The sequence below is a fragment of the Cyprinus carpio genome, chromosome B12, assembly GCF_018340385.1.
Source record: "Cyprinus carpio isolate SPL01 chromosome B12, ASM1834038v1, whole genome shotgun sequence".
NCBI classification, from domain to species: Eukaryota; Metazoa; Chordata; class Actinopteri; order Cypriniformes; family Cyprinidae; genus Cyprinus; species Cyprinus carpio.
This window is the reverse complement of record NC_056608.1, coordinates 14,047,136-14,061,854: the sequence shown is the minus strand read 5'-3', so window position 1 is coordinate 14,061,854 and position 14,719 is coordinate 14,047,136. Positions and strand designations below refer to the sequence as shown.

General features: G+C 36.0%; 1 protein-coding gene across 1 annotated transcript; it reads right to left on the bottom strand.

Moving 5' to 3' along the window:
- Positions 1 to 2,670: 2,670 nt before the first annotated feature.
- Positions 2,671 to 6,992, bottom strand: LOC109100201 (calmodulin-1). Its single transcript, XM_042735495.1, has 6 exons — positions 6,933 to 6,992; positions 5,745 to 5,774; positions 3,941 to 4,084; positions 3,680 to 3,786; positions 3,440 to 3,575; positions 2,671 to 3,346 (listed from the first exon to the last, which is right to left on the bottom strand). The coding sequence occupies exons 1-6, from the start codon at positions 6,934 to 6,936 to the stop codon at positions 3,318 to 3,320; spliced, it is 450 nt and encodes a 149-aa protein (XP_042591429.1). The 5' UTR covers positions 6,937 to 6,992; the 3' UTR covers positions 2,671 to 3,317.
- Between the last annotated feature and the right edge of the window lie 7,727 nt (positions 6,993 to 14,719).

Below are 14,719 nucleotides of genomic sequence, written 5' to 3'. Positions count from 1 at the left end.
TTTCTATAATGTAGAATGTTTCTTCTTAAATGTTATGTCAATTAGCACTGCATTATTCATATACTTTATTTATTACCTCAAAATTACCTGAAAAATTACATTTCTTATGCTGCGTTCCAGGCAGGTTTTTGAGCCGTAAGTCATGACTTCAAACCATGACTCACAACTTTGTAGCGTTCCAGGCAAGTCACGCCAAACTTCCTGAGCGCAAGGAATTGTAGCTGGATTATTAATTTTTTTGCAACATTATATTGTCCTAAAATCTATTTTCAACATTTACCACTTGCATAAACACTGCATCCATAGGCAATATTATCCGTAGGGGCTAACATTGTTGTTTCGCGGGTTATGTGACGTCAGAGCTCAGAACTGGGAGTACATCGATCTAGTACGAGTTCACGGGTGGGAAGTCACAGGTTTGACTGCCGTTCCAGTGCACTTTCACGGGTATAAGGTTGGAAAAACATGGGTTACGGGTTGCTTGGAATGCGGTATTAGCTACAGGAATAGCTGGATGCCCTTATCCATATTAGGGATTTCCTGCACGTCATAAGTTATTACTTCTGCTGGGCCGTTTTGGACTTTCTGTGTGAGAGCGCCCTCCGGCTTTGAGTATGAATTAAACATACACTGCATGAGAGTGTTTTGCATGTACATTATTGTTGCTCCTCTATGCCCTGCCTTTCTGAAATGCGTAGATATTTACAAAGCTCATTGTTCTGAAAAGCGAGGTGTAGGCTGATTGGCCAGCTATCCAGTGCGTTGTGATTTGCCAAATACCTCAAGCGTGTGACGGAAATGTTACACCCCTTACCATACTGTCATGCCATCTCCCAGTACGACGAGACAAAACCAATAAAACCCATTACAAACGAGGCATTTGTTGCATCCAGTGGGGACATAATTACTGATTATAATGACTAAGACTTAAACTATAACTACTGTGTTTTTGTGTATCGCGCCACGTAAACATAAAACCATGTCTGCATCGGAGAAACGGCAAACAACAAGCGCTACTCTACACTGCTCAAAACTCGCGTTTGAATCATCAGGCAAATTCTTTAAATATAAAAAATATTCTTGCAGACTGTGAGTCAGAAGCACCAGACTGTCCTTGCAAAGTTGGAACTGCCTCACTTTATAGAACAGCCTTTGAGCACAGACCCATTGTAGGCTACACTGCAGGTTCAGGAAACAGTCCTCCATAAAATACGTCACACAGTGTCACAGACTGCGGGCTTGAGTGAGGAACGGCCGGTGGATTCGACGAAGGAGCGGCCGGTGGGCTTGCAACAACCACATGTGACGACCCCGGGATAGACTCCGCTTTGTCCACGATGAAAGCTGATCTGGCGATCCATAGCGTGAATTTGATGTATTTCCTCAGTGACCAGCACGGATCAGCTCTAGGTATGGCGAAGCGGATATCATCCTCTTTTGGATCAAAGTAGTTTCACTTTCACAATGAAACACACAGCATCTTCACAACATGGTGGCGTGGCTACAGTGGGAATAAAAGTTACACCTTCTTTTGTTGCGTGAAAATTTGGGCGGTGTTATGGTTAACTTAACTTCTAAAAAGCGCGATAAATACAATACTAATAAAAACGCTCTTATTTCAGTGTTGTTGTTAATGTTGTGGTTATTTTAGCTTCGTACATTTAGTTTAACTGCACTGTTAAAAAGGGCGATTTTTACCATTCAACTGAACTTTGTGCATGTATTTTAGACACTTACATTGTTCTTGCTCCTGTCATGCAATAACTGCGCCCTTCTATCAGCTGAGTTTCTATTTACTTATACTGCTGTGTGCTCTGGTAATATCGACGGTATGACCCATTTCAGAAGCTGACAAAATGACAATTTAAAATCAGAGCATATCTCACATTCACTAAAATTCTAAAACCCCAATGATGCTGATTTAAAACGACAACGCGGATGACTGACAGTCAAAGCAAAGCGCGGTTTGAACGCCCCGCCCCCGCAGCTGAACTGGAAGTGTTGATTGTTTTTTAACCCGAGTCGGACCTGTTTGTTACTGCCTGAAGAGTAGGGCTCCACCTAGAAGTTTGAAAGGTTCTGTCAGATTTTGCTACTTCCCATTTAAACAGATGGTAGCATAATACGATAGCGAAAAGTGCTACCTATCAGATTTTGCTCCCAGCATTATATTAATAAGGTGTGAGGCTTTATTAACACGTACACCTACCGCAATCCTAAACCCACCCTTACAGTAGGATAAATACAGTATTGGTAGCATAATCTGATAGGTAGCATTATTTGTCAGAACCCTCGCTCCGTTTTTCCATCGGCACCTTCTTTGTCCATTTTATTGTTTTTGTTTTGTACTTTTGATGAAAAATAAATGTAGTGAAGTTGAATACTTTAGTTTTAACTTAAGTAAAAGTACCACAATTTAATTATACTCAAGAAAGTAGAAAAAAATTACTCAAGTACTGTTAGGAAAGTATTTGTAATTAGTTACTTTCCACTTCTGCTCCAAAGTATGTAGCAATGACAAAATAAATGGGTATAACCAACATTATATTACTGGAGAGTGGACTAACAATTGTAAATGCAGTTTAATAATAGTGACAACCAAAATACTGTTAAATTCTCTCTTTTCGATTCCAGCCAAGTAGTCAACTGAAATAAAGGCAGGAGAAACAGTTTTTGGGTAAATTGTTAATTTTATTGGAAAACAAATATACAACTTGGAATGGATTCTGAGGCATGGCTGTGCCATAAGCAGTTACAAAAGAAAAGTGACTAATTAAAAAGCATAGTAAGAACTGAACAAATACAAAAAGATTAGAGTGTATGAGTACATGGCGATAAACCCGTTAGTATTTAATTCAACAATGTTGCAATAGTGCAATGCTGAGGACTTTTCCCATTTCTATTTATACTCAGTCCATTGTCCATGTAGAGTTGCATCTCCACATAAAATCAAAAGAGAAGAAAAAAGAATCATGCCAAAAATTGTTGAAATGATGACACGCTGTGTCAGCTGGACCCTTGATGTCACCGCTCGTCAGGTGGGCAGGCAGACAGAGCAAAAGAAGAGGAAAAAGGGGCCTGTGCGTATTCAGTATCTGTGCCTATACGTATCACCTGGTCCCATAACTGCTCCTTCTAACAGATTCTTTACGATGACTAGGAGTTGGGGGAAGGCATGAGCACTCAAATCTTATAGTATACATGCAGATCCTTTGGACAGCAGGAGAGGATGGGGAGAAATTAAAATGAAACATTTTGCAGAAATTAAAAACAAGAAAAGGCAGATAATTTTATACAAGAAATTCTGTACAAGGCCTTCACTTCGCTGTCATCATCTGTACAAACTCTGCGAAGAGAGAAAAAGGGTGATTAAGCATCACTGTGGAAAAAAGGGCAACTCAAAATTGGTACTAAATGTTTTTAATGGACACAGACTCACCTTCATAATTGACCTGACCATCTCCATCAATGTCTGCTTCTCTAATCATTTCGTCCACCTCCTCATCTGTTAATTTCTCCCCCAAGTTTGTCATCACATGGCGCAGCTCAGCAGCACTGATATATCCGTTCCCGTCCTGAACAAAGAGAACAAGAACCCATCCAGATTAAGTCTAGGAATGTTACTACCAAAACCTTAATAACAGGTCAACTGAATTCAACAGTTCTTTAGAAGCCTTACCTTATCAAAGACACGGAAAGCTTCTCTGATCTCCTCCTCGCTGTCTGTGTCCTTCATCTTTCTTGCCATCATGGTCAGGAACTCAGGGAAGTCTATTGTTCCATTGCCTATTTAAAGAGTAAAGTACACAGTCAGATAATTGAATGTTTTAAATGTGATAAAACACTTCAGGAAAATTGTTTCAAGTCATATGCAAATTGGACCCTACTTGCAAGAGTTAACTTGCCGATGGCTAATGTAGCAGCAAAAATGTGTCCTCACCATCCGCATCCACCTCATTGATCATATCCTGCAGCTCTGCTTCTGTAGGGTTCTGGCCAAGGGAGCGCATGACAGTGCCCAGCTCTTTCGTGGTGATGGTGCCATCCCCATCTTTGTCAAATAGTGAGAACGCCTCTTTGAACTCTGGAAGGATAACCAGGGGAGACAGATCAGTGTTTGAGCCACATAACCCACATATTCATAAACCCTCCCTCAGAAATCACACACATCAATCGCTTTTCCATTTTAGCAATAAACAAAAGGAACAGGTAAAGTACTTCTACTTTTTTATGCCAAGCTTTTTGAATAATTAATTACTTGTGGGCATTAAAATTCCACATGGCCACTTTGTAGATCCCATACTATGTACTTCATCTTAAACCGTTTATGCTTTACAACAAGTTCGAAAACTTCAAAATTAGCATTTATTAAATAGCTGTGTGTTGCTAAGACCAGTAACAACAAACGCCTCCACAGATGAATGTCTAGGGTGACAGGATGCTGTGGAAGACACAAACAAACACCCCAGAGCCATAGCAACAGCTGACAACTAGTACTAGTTTTAAGGCCTTTGACCTGCAGAGCACCATTAGTTACATGCACAAGCAACATGCAAAACAAATCGCTTTGCGTAGATGCCTCAAGTACCTTCTAGAGTCAATTTCAAAAGACAACATTTTGTGCAGTAAGTCAAGTAAGGATCAGCACTGTCACTGATCGGTTTAAATGAGGAGAATTGATCCTTGCAGGCATAGTCAGGAGTCAGGACAAAACTATAGTGACAAGTGAGACTGCATTTCACCAGTGCGTGCATTTGCCCAGAGGTCTGAGCACTAAAGGGCAATACAAACTCCTCCTTGTGCCAACACTGCCCATCGAGCAAAGCTGATGAGACCATTTGATACCTCCAGTGATATAACGTCCAACATAACAGATGGACAACCAGCTTTCCTAGTACACAAAACATGAGCCCATTCAAAATGTTTTACTAAAAACATGCAAAATAATACTCAAGCTTAAGGACATGCATCGGGCTCACTAATTAATTTTATTTATATATGTATTTTATGAAATGTTAAATTATCCAAAGAAACAGCACAATTACAACTTTCCCAACAAAACATAAAACTTATAGCATGTTTATTAATATTTTGAATCCGTTTTTATTCTTATATTTTGTATTTTAATTTCAGTTAAAAGTTTTTTAGTAACTTCCTTGTTTTTGTAATTTTAGTAGTTTTTATTTATATATAGTGAATTGAGGAAAATATATAGAGAAAGAGAGAGAGTTTTTTATTTTTGTTTGGTTTTAGTTATTTTATTACATCAGGTAAAATTAAATATTTATATTATTAAAGTAATATTGCCCTAGCAACTAGCTAGTTGATTTTATTTAATAACAAACAATTTCTTGGTTTTAATTGTAGTTTCAGATAACTATAATAACCCTAATTAATACAATTAAAGTATAAAAAAGTACAAATGCCTAAGCTATATATATATACACACATACATATAAGTAATTTAACATAAATTTACTTAAATTACAGTTAAACTTATCTGCACAGTATGTGTTATAGTTATATTCACAAATTTCTTGTTAAATGCTGTAAAAGTTATGAGCCTGCACATTCAAAGTAGCAATAACCCATCCATTCACACAGATTTGACTAAGTTACAACCTTAACAAAGGCAACAGAACAGCAATTATAGCAAACTGGAACAGCCAGGTTATTGCAAAATGCCATAATCCAGTGCAGAAACTCTGAAGGGGTGTGTAAGAAAAGAAAAAGCATGTCCTTACCAGCTATTTGCTCCTCTGTGAGTTGATCAGCCTGGGGGTGGGAAGAGATGACAAACAACCATATTACTAAATGGTGTGGAGAACAAACTCACTAAGAATTCACAGTGTTTTGGTTCTCTGACATCAATGTCTAGCAACCTGTGTGAGACCAAACAAAGACCTCAGATTCCCTCCCTCTAAATGTTACGACAGCAGCTGGAGAGAATAAAGTCCCTCCATAGCGACGGTATTTGGACACTCCTAACAACAGCAGTCCATCCACCCACCTGATTCCCGGTAACTTATTTGGTGAACTATTCCCTCGTGGCACTATAGATAGTCATTTTTAGATAGTAATTTAACCTTTTTATTGTTATGGTAGCCCTGTGTCATAATGCTCGAGTAACCTAGTAAGAATACTACAGGCTATTTCATAATGACTGAATCTGATCACTAACGTTACGTTTTAACACGCATATGCATATTAAAGTAAACGGATAACGTTATATGAGCGAAACAGGTGTGATACTGAACATTAACATCTTAAGATGGTTCAAGAATTAGAGAACATGTACCCTCCACGAATTTATGCAAAAAACACAATTCATAACAGTTTTTTTTTTTTCGGTTTAACCAGCTAACGTTACTTTTCTGATAGAAGACCGTTATGGATAAAGTTAACTTAACAAGTTAACGTTATGATGCTGTCTAACTTAACTAAACCAACCAGGATACTTTCTGTTCAAACAAAGCTTAAAGAAAAACGAATTTTGTTCAAGATTCTATACACTTTACATTAACCCTATTATAAAGTTTAGCAAAAAAAAAGTACGTTTCGCTCTCAATGTTAAAACTGAAAGTGAATGGGTTCAAGCAGACCTAGTACTTCCTATACGTTAGCGCATAATTTTTTTCGTTTTAGCCTGTGATATTAAAAAACAAGAGAAATATGACAAAAAAGTACAGCAGAACCCGAAGGAATAGGAGATGCGAGGCGGTGGGTAACGTTAACGTTATATTCCTTCATTCAGTCCATCCACTGTAACGTTAGTAGTAAATTTGGCGGCATATTCCTGTAAACGACTGAAGAAAACTCTTTTTCTGTTTCTTGACTTCTTTGCTTGCGCGCATATATATATGTGTGTTAAAATCATATATATTTTCATTAACGCATATCCATCGTTTATTATAAATATTAGCGTGCACTCACCATTTTTTCTTTTTCTCTGTCTGTCTCCCTCCGTCTCCGTGAGAGATTCACAAATGGGTGTCGGAATATTGGTATAGACCCGCCTTAACGGTCGTACATAAACACCTCCCATCTTCCTGTATCCATCCGCCAACCGCACTGCATTCTGACTAGCGGTGCTTCGGAAATGCCGCGATATTTATTCACGAAACTTAACTAAGCTTGAGTAAACGTGATATTTGTCCTTCTTCAAAAACGATACGGTATTGTATTGGGATAACGGCTGGTGCTGAGGCACAAATGCAGGAGGACTATCTGACGGCGGAAGAATACTGAACGCGTTGCGGTTGTGCGGATGGCTCTGATTGGTTCGTTTGTACCTGCAATGCGTCACTCCCTGGTCACACACTGTAAAATTTGCCCGGTCATAAATTCAATGTAACTTAGAGCTGAAATAGGGAATCACCTGAGCCATTGTGAATTCCACCCTTAGGGGGCCAAAATTATAGTCTTAATGTTCTGGGTAAATGTTAAGATTTTTTCCAATTACATAAGCCCCAAAATTGATGTAAAGTGTATCCACATTTATAAATATGGTTATTTATAATGCATCTTTACACAGAAAAGAAAACATATGTTTTCCATAGAAGCTTAATTGTATGGTATTGGGCTGTAATGTATACACACATTGTGCAATTTTTAGATTCAAATAACCTTTTTCAGCATGTGCATTTAATGTGTAAACGAAGGAAAGTTGTGCAACTTTTATAATGAACAATTAAGATATGTTCACACCTATAATGAAAACTTGGCTTATAGCATACACACACACACACACACACACACACACACACACACACACACACACACACACACACACACACACACACAGTAAAGTTATTTTTATTGTAAAGCACTGCATTTATGTGACACTTAAGTCGGGTGGATTCTGATTGGTTGTCAATGCTTTTACCGTTCATTAGCTGGAAAAAAATTAATTCTGAAAGTGATTCCAACAATATTGTTCCTCTATGTTGCTATCTTTATAGTTATGGTGTGAACTTCCCTATTCTAATAAAATTATTAAAATGTTATTATTAATGATTATTAAAACAGCGGCCTTTCTAAGATATTCCACCCTTATTGTTTTTAGCATAAGCTCTTACCAAAATATCTTATTAATGTTTTATTGTTGAATGGTCATTTAAGGCACTTACTGTATATCTGCTTTTTTATCATTGACTGAACAAAACAATAAAGGAAATGCAAATCATTGTAAAGAAAGGAGATTGATTAATACAATTTAAGAAAGCCAGTAACAAAAGCACCAAAACTAGTGATGCCATCAACCAGATCCTGCCTTGTTTATCAAGGCCTAGCCAGTTTCTCAATGCTCGACTGCCTTATATTTCCCTCCTCGCAGGCCACCTGTCTCTGGCTATGTCCCAGGTCTGTTGGATATTGAAGGGATGAGAAGACAGACTGTTGCTGAGGGTGGTAGAGGCATTTTCATACCAAAAAACAGCAGGAGCAACTGAGATTATCAGTTGAGAGAACAGCCCTCAGTATTGTTATAGTGATACATTTGCATTGTATTCGTCTTAGGTGCTCTTGGATCATAGGGTTCATTATTTACCCCAGATGTTTTCCATGCCTCTGCACCACCTCACCTCTAACCACCACGCCTCCAGAAAGGAGATGACTGAATCAAACTTCCTTTTAAGAAAACAGTTACGTCTAAAACAGTACAGCATGAGTTGGGTGGTTCCTGCATGCTTGCCTTTCCAGAGCTTGTAAAACCAAGGGAAAGAGTGAATCATGCAGTGGTTATACCCACAACACATGCAACATGTGTGCTTAATGCCTCTTTCAGCTTACCTAAAAGTTTCCGCACTGTCTGGATGCATAGAGTGGCGTCTGGTATCCTAAAACAATCTTATTCCTATAAGATTTTAGTCTGTCTTTCTAGGCCTCCACACAAACATAAAAATAAACTTTTTCGGTTTTTTTTATGCAATGCTATTATTTAAATGGCCAGATTATATGTGCAATACTTTGCTTGGGAGGTAACATAAAAATGAGCTTTCAGTGGCATTTGTTAGAATAAAAACAAATGTTATGTAGAGGATCAAATATATATATTTATCATCATCATTATTTTTGTTAATTGAAAGCTAAAATAAAAAAAAAAGATGATTATGTTTAAGTTCTAATAAAAATGGTAATCTAATAAAAAATTAAATGTCAAAAAAACATGCTGCTTTGGCAACTAACTGAAATACAGTAAGTGAAATATTAAAATGATTTAAACTGAAACTCAAATCAGCATTAATTAAAGCTAAAAGCTGAGTGAAAAAATACAAAAGCACATAACAAAATGAATTAAGCTTAAAGTAAAAGTAAAATAAAAACTAAAAATATAAAAATAAAAGCTAAAAAGTTATAAATACTATAATAGTGTAAAATAATACTAAAATAACAGTGATACAATGTGAACTAAAAAACTGAAAAAATTTAATTTTTAATATCGTTTTACATTTTTATTATGGCCTTGCAATGTGAATGTGATATGGTTTGAACAACACTGAAGTGTCATAAAATATCATGATGACAAATATTATGGTACAGATAAATTAATATGGCACTATAAACGTGGCACTGAAAAATGATCATTATCATGTTCAACTTAATTCATACTGAGGATTTGAATCTAGTAAAATGAGTCCAGATAAACCATATATCCAGGTATTGCTTTGACTATGCCAAGAACTTTGGTAATAAGATGCCAGTGTCTGTGAATGGGTAATTGAGGACATAAAAAGCCATGTGAGACACGAATGGTTGATAATCACTGGTATAAAGAGCCCCTGACCACTCAGGTGTTTACTCAGAGTGAGGGCCATGAAACTGAAGACCTATTCATTCTTAATGCACATTGAGGCTTTGTACCGAACACTGGCAGACATTGCAACACCAGGATCCAGTTTCCCAACATAGACCCGTGTGTGGCTGTACACACGTGTGTCTGTGTATGTGTGGGAGTCTTGACGAAGCTGTACATAAAGGAAAAAGAGCGTGACTGAGATTGTCTTTCCCTTTCTGAGAGTCCATCTGTTTTCCTCTCTCTTTTTTGAATGGCCGCCAAAAATTGTGTAGTTGAATTGCAGTCGTCATTATTAGGCAAACTTCACAAAATTGTGAAAGATACATATAATTATGGTCATAATTTATACCAAAACTGACATCAGCTGTCCGTCAGGAATGCATGGAGGATGTTTCAAATTCAATTCTGAAAAATTCCATTCAGATTTTAACCACTATGGAATTCACAGGCTTGACTCTTGACTCGTAACAGGCAAGCTCTGGATCTTTGGCAGTAAAGCCGATTTAAAAAGGGGATTTATATTCACATAATCTACCACCTCTGTCAGATTTCTCAATAAGAAAAATAAATAAATCCGAATTAAATGGACAGAAAAAGAGCACTTTTTATTAACATCAAGTGCTTTAAGAGAGATCAGTGATATAAAAAAAACTTAATTATGAATGGTTTTGATGCTCAGTGTTCAGAGGGATTTAGCTATCTTCATTATTGAAATTATTATATCTAGATAATCCAGTCTTTTTAAGTACACATTGTTTTTAATGTTGACATAATATATCTATGAAGGAGGCGATATAATAAGCTGCCTGAATGCATATGCATGATGTGTAAACAAAAAAATACATTTAGTAATAAGATTCAAAGAATACATGACTAAAGTACTAAATAGGATTAGATTTAGAAGCACCGATTTTCTGTCTACAATGGATATAAATTATGTCACATCCCTCTTTATTGCCCTTTGCAGATATGCAGTAAAGCAGCACGGTTAAAATAAACCTCAAAGATAGCTTTAATTGCTGCAAATAAAATGCTCAAACATGGTAGGTTAAAGTGCAACATAACTGATATTGCAACAGGGATTACTGTAAAACCTTTTGAGTCACTTAACCTTATGATAAAAAAGCAATGACCTTAGAACATGGCTTGATAAAGGAAAAAAAATTATAAAGCTAATTAATGTGCTATGAATATTTATAAAATATATTGACCCCAAACTTTCTTGATCAGCACTGTTGTGTGTCTCAGACATTGTAAATTGCTACCTGTAATTCAAGTACAGCAGAAGCTTCAGTTTCACATACAGTACAGCATTAATATTTAACCATGTATTTAGTGAGACCTATTTGACATCACCGAACGCTCCAGATAATTAACACACTTTAAAAAAGGAGCTTTATATATAGAGAACAAACTGTAAATTTATTCTACTGTTCTTTATTAGAGGCTATATGTATCTGTTCATTAAAGTGACAGCAAAATATGCATGCAATATATACATCTTAAAGATGAATTCCACATTATTTTTAACCTTTTAGACCCCCTCTCTCTCTCTCTCTCTCTCTTTCTTATTCTAGACGTCCCAGTTTTAGACATCTGATATGCAAGACTTGGCTGTTCTCACACACAGACACTGTGTTCAGTACTTACTGATGGCCAAGTTACTGAGATGCCATTTAGCAGATAACAACGAGAAGACTAATATGCACATCCATTGTGCTGACAAGGGCAATTTCCGACATATGACCGAATGAAGTAACAACTGATAGCTTTTTTTGGCTGGTCTTTGTCTTGTGTTCTTCCAGAAATCATTTTATTGCTCCTGCGTCATTTACTTGTCTTGATGATTTACTGTTATTGACACCAATTGCTTATATACAGAGAAAAAAAAAACTGTATTTTTTTTTTTTCAGTTTTGTTGTGGTCTTGCAATGAAAATGTTAAATTGTTTGGACTGATAAATGTTAAACGGTTCTATCTACCTATATCTGTCTTATTTATCTCTATCTATTGTTCCTTGCAGCTCATTACACCACTGTTTCTGCACACACACACATATATATATATATATATATATATATATATATATATATATATATATATATATATATATATATATATATATATATATATATATTCACAATTTTACTTAGAATCAACGCACCCAACATATACTTAAGTACATAAACTGGTACAGTGCTTGCATTATTTGTGCATTTAAAAAGTTTGACATTATGTACAAATTTCCATTATTTGAACTAGAAATGATGACAGATATCTCAATACAACAGAGGGTACTTTAAAATCTGTCGGTCTAAGTCCTGATGATTAAATTCTCTGCAGTGCTCCCAGACAGTTCTGCTCTGTCACAGCAGTAACAGTCAGACCATTGCATCTGGCCACAGTCCAGAGCGCTGCAGCAGGCTGCCACCCCATTAAAGCAGGCCATCCCATCACTAAAGGCCACTGCAGAGAACCAGCACTCTCTCACTCGGCCCATATGGAATTCATCGCAGAACTATACCTCTAACATTAATAGGACTGATACAGACACAGTTTGTTTACATACATCATTTGGCAAGTATACTTTGTGGCAGCAGTCCCTATACAGTATTCATTTGTAAACATACCTAACCAAACAATTATATTTATCAACCTGATGAAACTGTTTCTAGGTAAAGACTTACAGGAAGAGTTCACCTAAAAATGATAATGTGCTCACCCTCAGGCCATCCAAGATGTAGATTAATTTGTTTTTCATCTGAATTGATTTAGAGAAATTTAGCATTACATACTTGCTCACCGATTGATCCTCTTCAGTGAATGAATGCCTTCAGAATGAGAGTTTAAACAGCTGATAAAAACATCACAGTAATCCACAAGTATCCAAACTACTCCAGTTCATCAGTTAACATCTTGTGAAGTGAAAATCTCTGTTTGTAATGAACAAATTCATCATTAAGATGCTTTTAACTTAAAACGGTTGCTTCCAGCTAAAAGTCCTCGATCCATAATATTGCTTTCTCCATTGAGTACATTTTCAACACATTTTCATTTTTGGGTGAACTACTCCTCTAAGTTTTCCATGCAGAAGAAGTGATTTTCTGATTGAATTATGATTGAAAGATAAAGCAAGAAATGAGAGTGTCATCTTAAAGGGACAGTTCACGCAAAATTTAAAATGTACTCAGTCTCATGTCATTGCAAACGTACTGTACAGCTTGCTTTCTTATGAGAAACATAAAAGAAACTATTTTGGTAACCCAATATTGTTGGCAATCATACACTTTTGGTTACCATTGTGACTTTCACTGCATCAAAAATACATTTATCTTTCTCAAATGATCTTCTTTGTTCCACAGAAGAAGTCATACAGATCTGAAACGACATAAGGGTGAATAAATGATGAAATAATTTTAATTTCTGAGTGAATAATTTCTTTAAGGACAAACCTTGAATGGGACACAATTGTGTAAAAACAGACATATGAATGGAGGTAACGTCTAAAATAGATGTAGCAATGCCTCTGCAGCTTTGGTTTGTCCTTTAACCTGTTTTCTCAAGTTTGGAAAGTGACTTATGTTTCAGAGGAACAAGGTTGCATGTGTGTGTGTACATACGTATGCATATATACTCAGTACTTGACTGTGGCTACCTACATTTATGTACACATGCAAAGTGTGCCTAGAAAGATATAATGCAGATCAAATGTTGGCCACAGCTGATTTCCAGGTCTGTTCATTCATTGAATTAGAGAGGCACACAGATGAAGTGGCTGTTATGTAAGTCTTTTATGTAGAGATGGATCGCTTTTCATGCTGGCCTCACCAGCTCAGTTCTGACACCAAGTGATAGTTACCTGCTATTGCAACTTCTGCTTCTGTTTGGGTTCCAAACACTTATCTCTTAAAGGGATGGTTCACCTGTTAAACACTTGCAAGCTAAAAGGTACTATTGTTTTTCAGCAATTTGCCGTAGCTTTATACCAGCCCATGTGTTTGAGTGAAGCTCAGAGTGAGGGCTCAAATGATCAGGCCTTTAATTACAGCTTCATACAGAGTGGATGTTATCTTGTCCCAACGAATGAAACAAATAACCATCATTAAATGTGATCTCAAAGATCTGTGATTAACCCCACATGTGCAAAACAACTATTTTCAATCAGATTTAGCTGTGATTGAAATGCATATTCAGTTGATTATGGCAGCTAAATTTGCAGGTTAAACAACAACAGTCGTGTCATATTAAATTATAAGTAAATACAAGTCATTAAAACCCTGGAACAAGGGCTTTTTCATATTACATTATTAATGTAACGGATTATGTTATTCTCAGTTGTTTTATTATAAAATAAATTTATGTGTTCATTCCTTCTCGGTCAATTTATCATAATTTTCTGTGGCTCCCTAAAACCAGCTCACAAAAGAGGTGAAATAATTATAATGAAAGATAATGAAATGCACATTTTTTCCCCCACAGGAACACAGAAAAGAATGTTTTATACATAGTTATACATAGTTATACATAGTTACAATAATAACATACTTAAACTTCAATTACTTTATGATATGTTTTCAGTCAAATCATATGTTTATCTTTTAGAATAGTTTTCCCCACTTTCTTTTTTGTACTAAGGCTAACATGATTTTAGTTAATTTATAAAATGTGGGCATTTGGGTGTGCAAAGTACATTTTTATGGTATTTACACAAAGTATTAATAATTAAATTATGAATAAAATTAAATATATTAATAATTATATAATTGTACATTAAGTAGGCTATTTTTATAATGTAATTCTTTTTTTTTTAAATAAATAAATAAATAAATAAATAAAACCACATAAAAACACTAATCCTTACCACACATCCCACTTTTCCCAACATCCCCTACATTTCCAAATCCTTTTAAGAAAAATGCTGAA

What these genes read in the sequence shown, in the direction of transcription:
- LOC109100201 (XM_042735495.1), bottom strand. An exon ending in CACAGAGGAGCAAATAGCTG is followed by an intron (nt 4,085 to 5,744) that starts GTAAGGACATGC and finishes TTATCCTTCCAG; the next exon opens with AGTTCAAAGAGGCGTTCTCA. An exon ending in CTTTCCGTGTCTTTGATAAG is followed by an intron (nt 3,576 to 3,679) that starts GTAAGGCTTCTA and finishes CTCTTTGTTCAG; the next exon opens with GACGGGAACGGATATATCAG.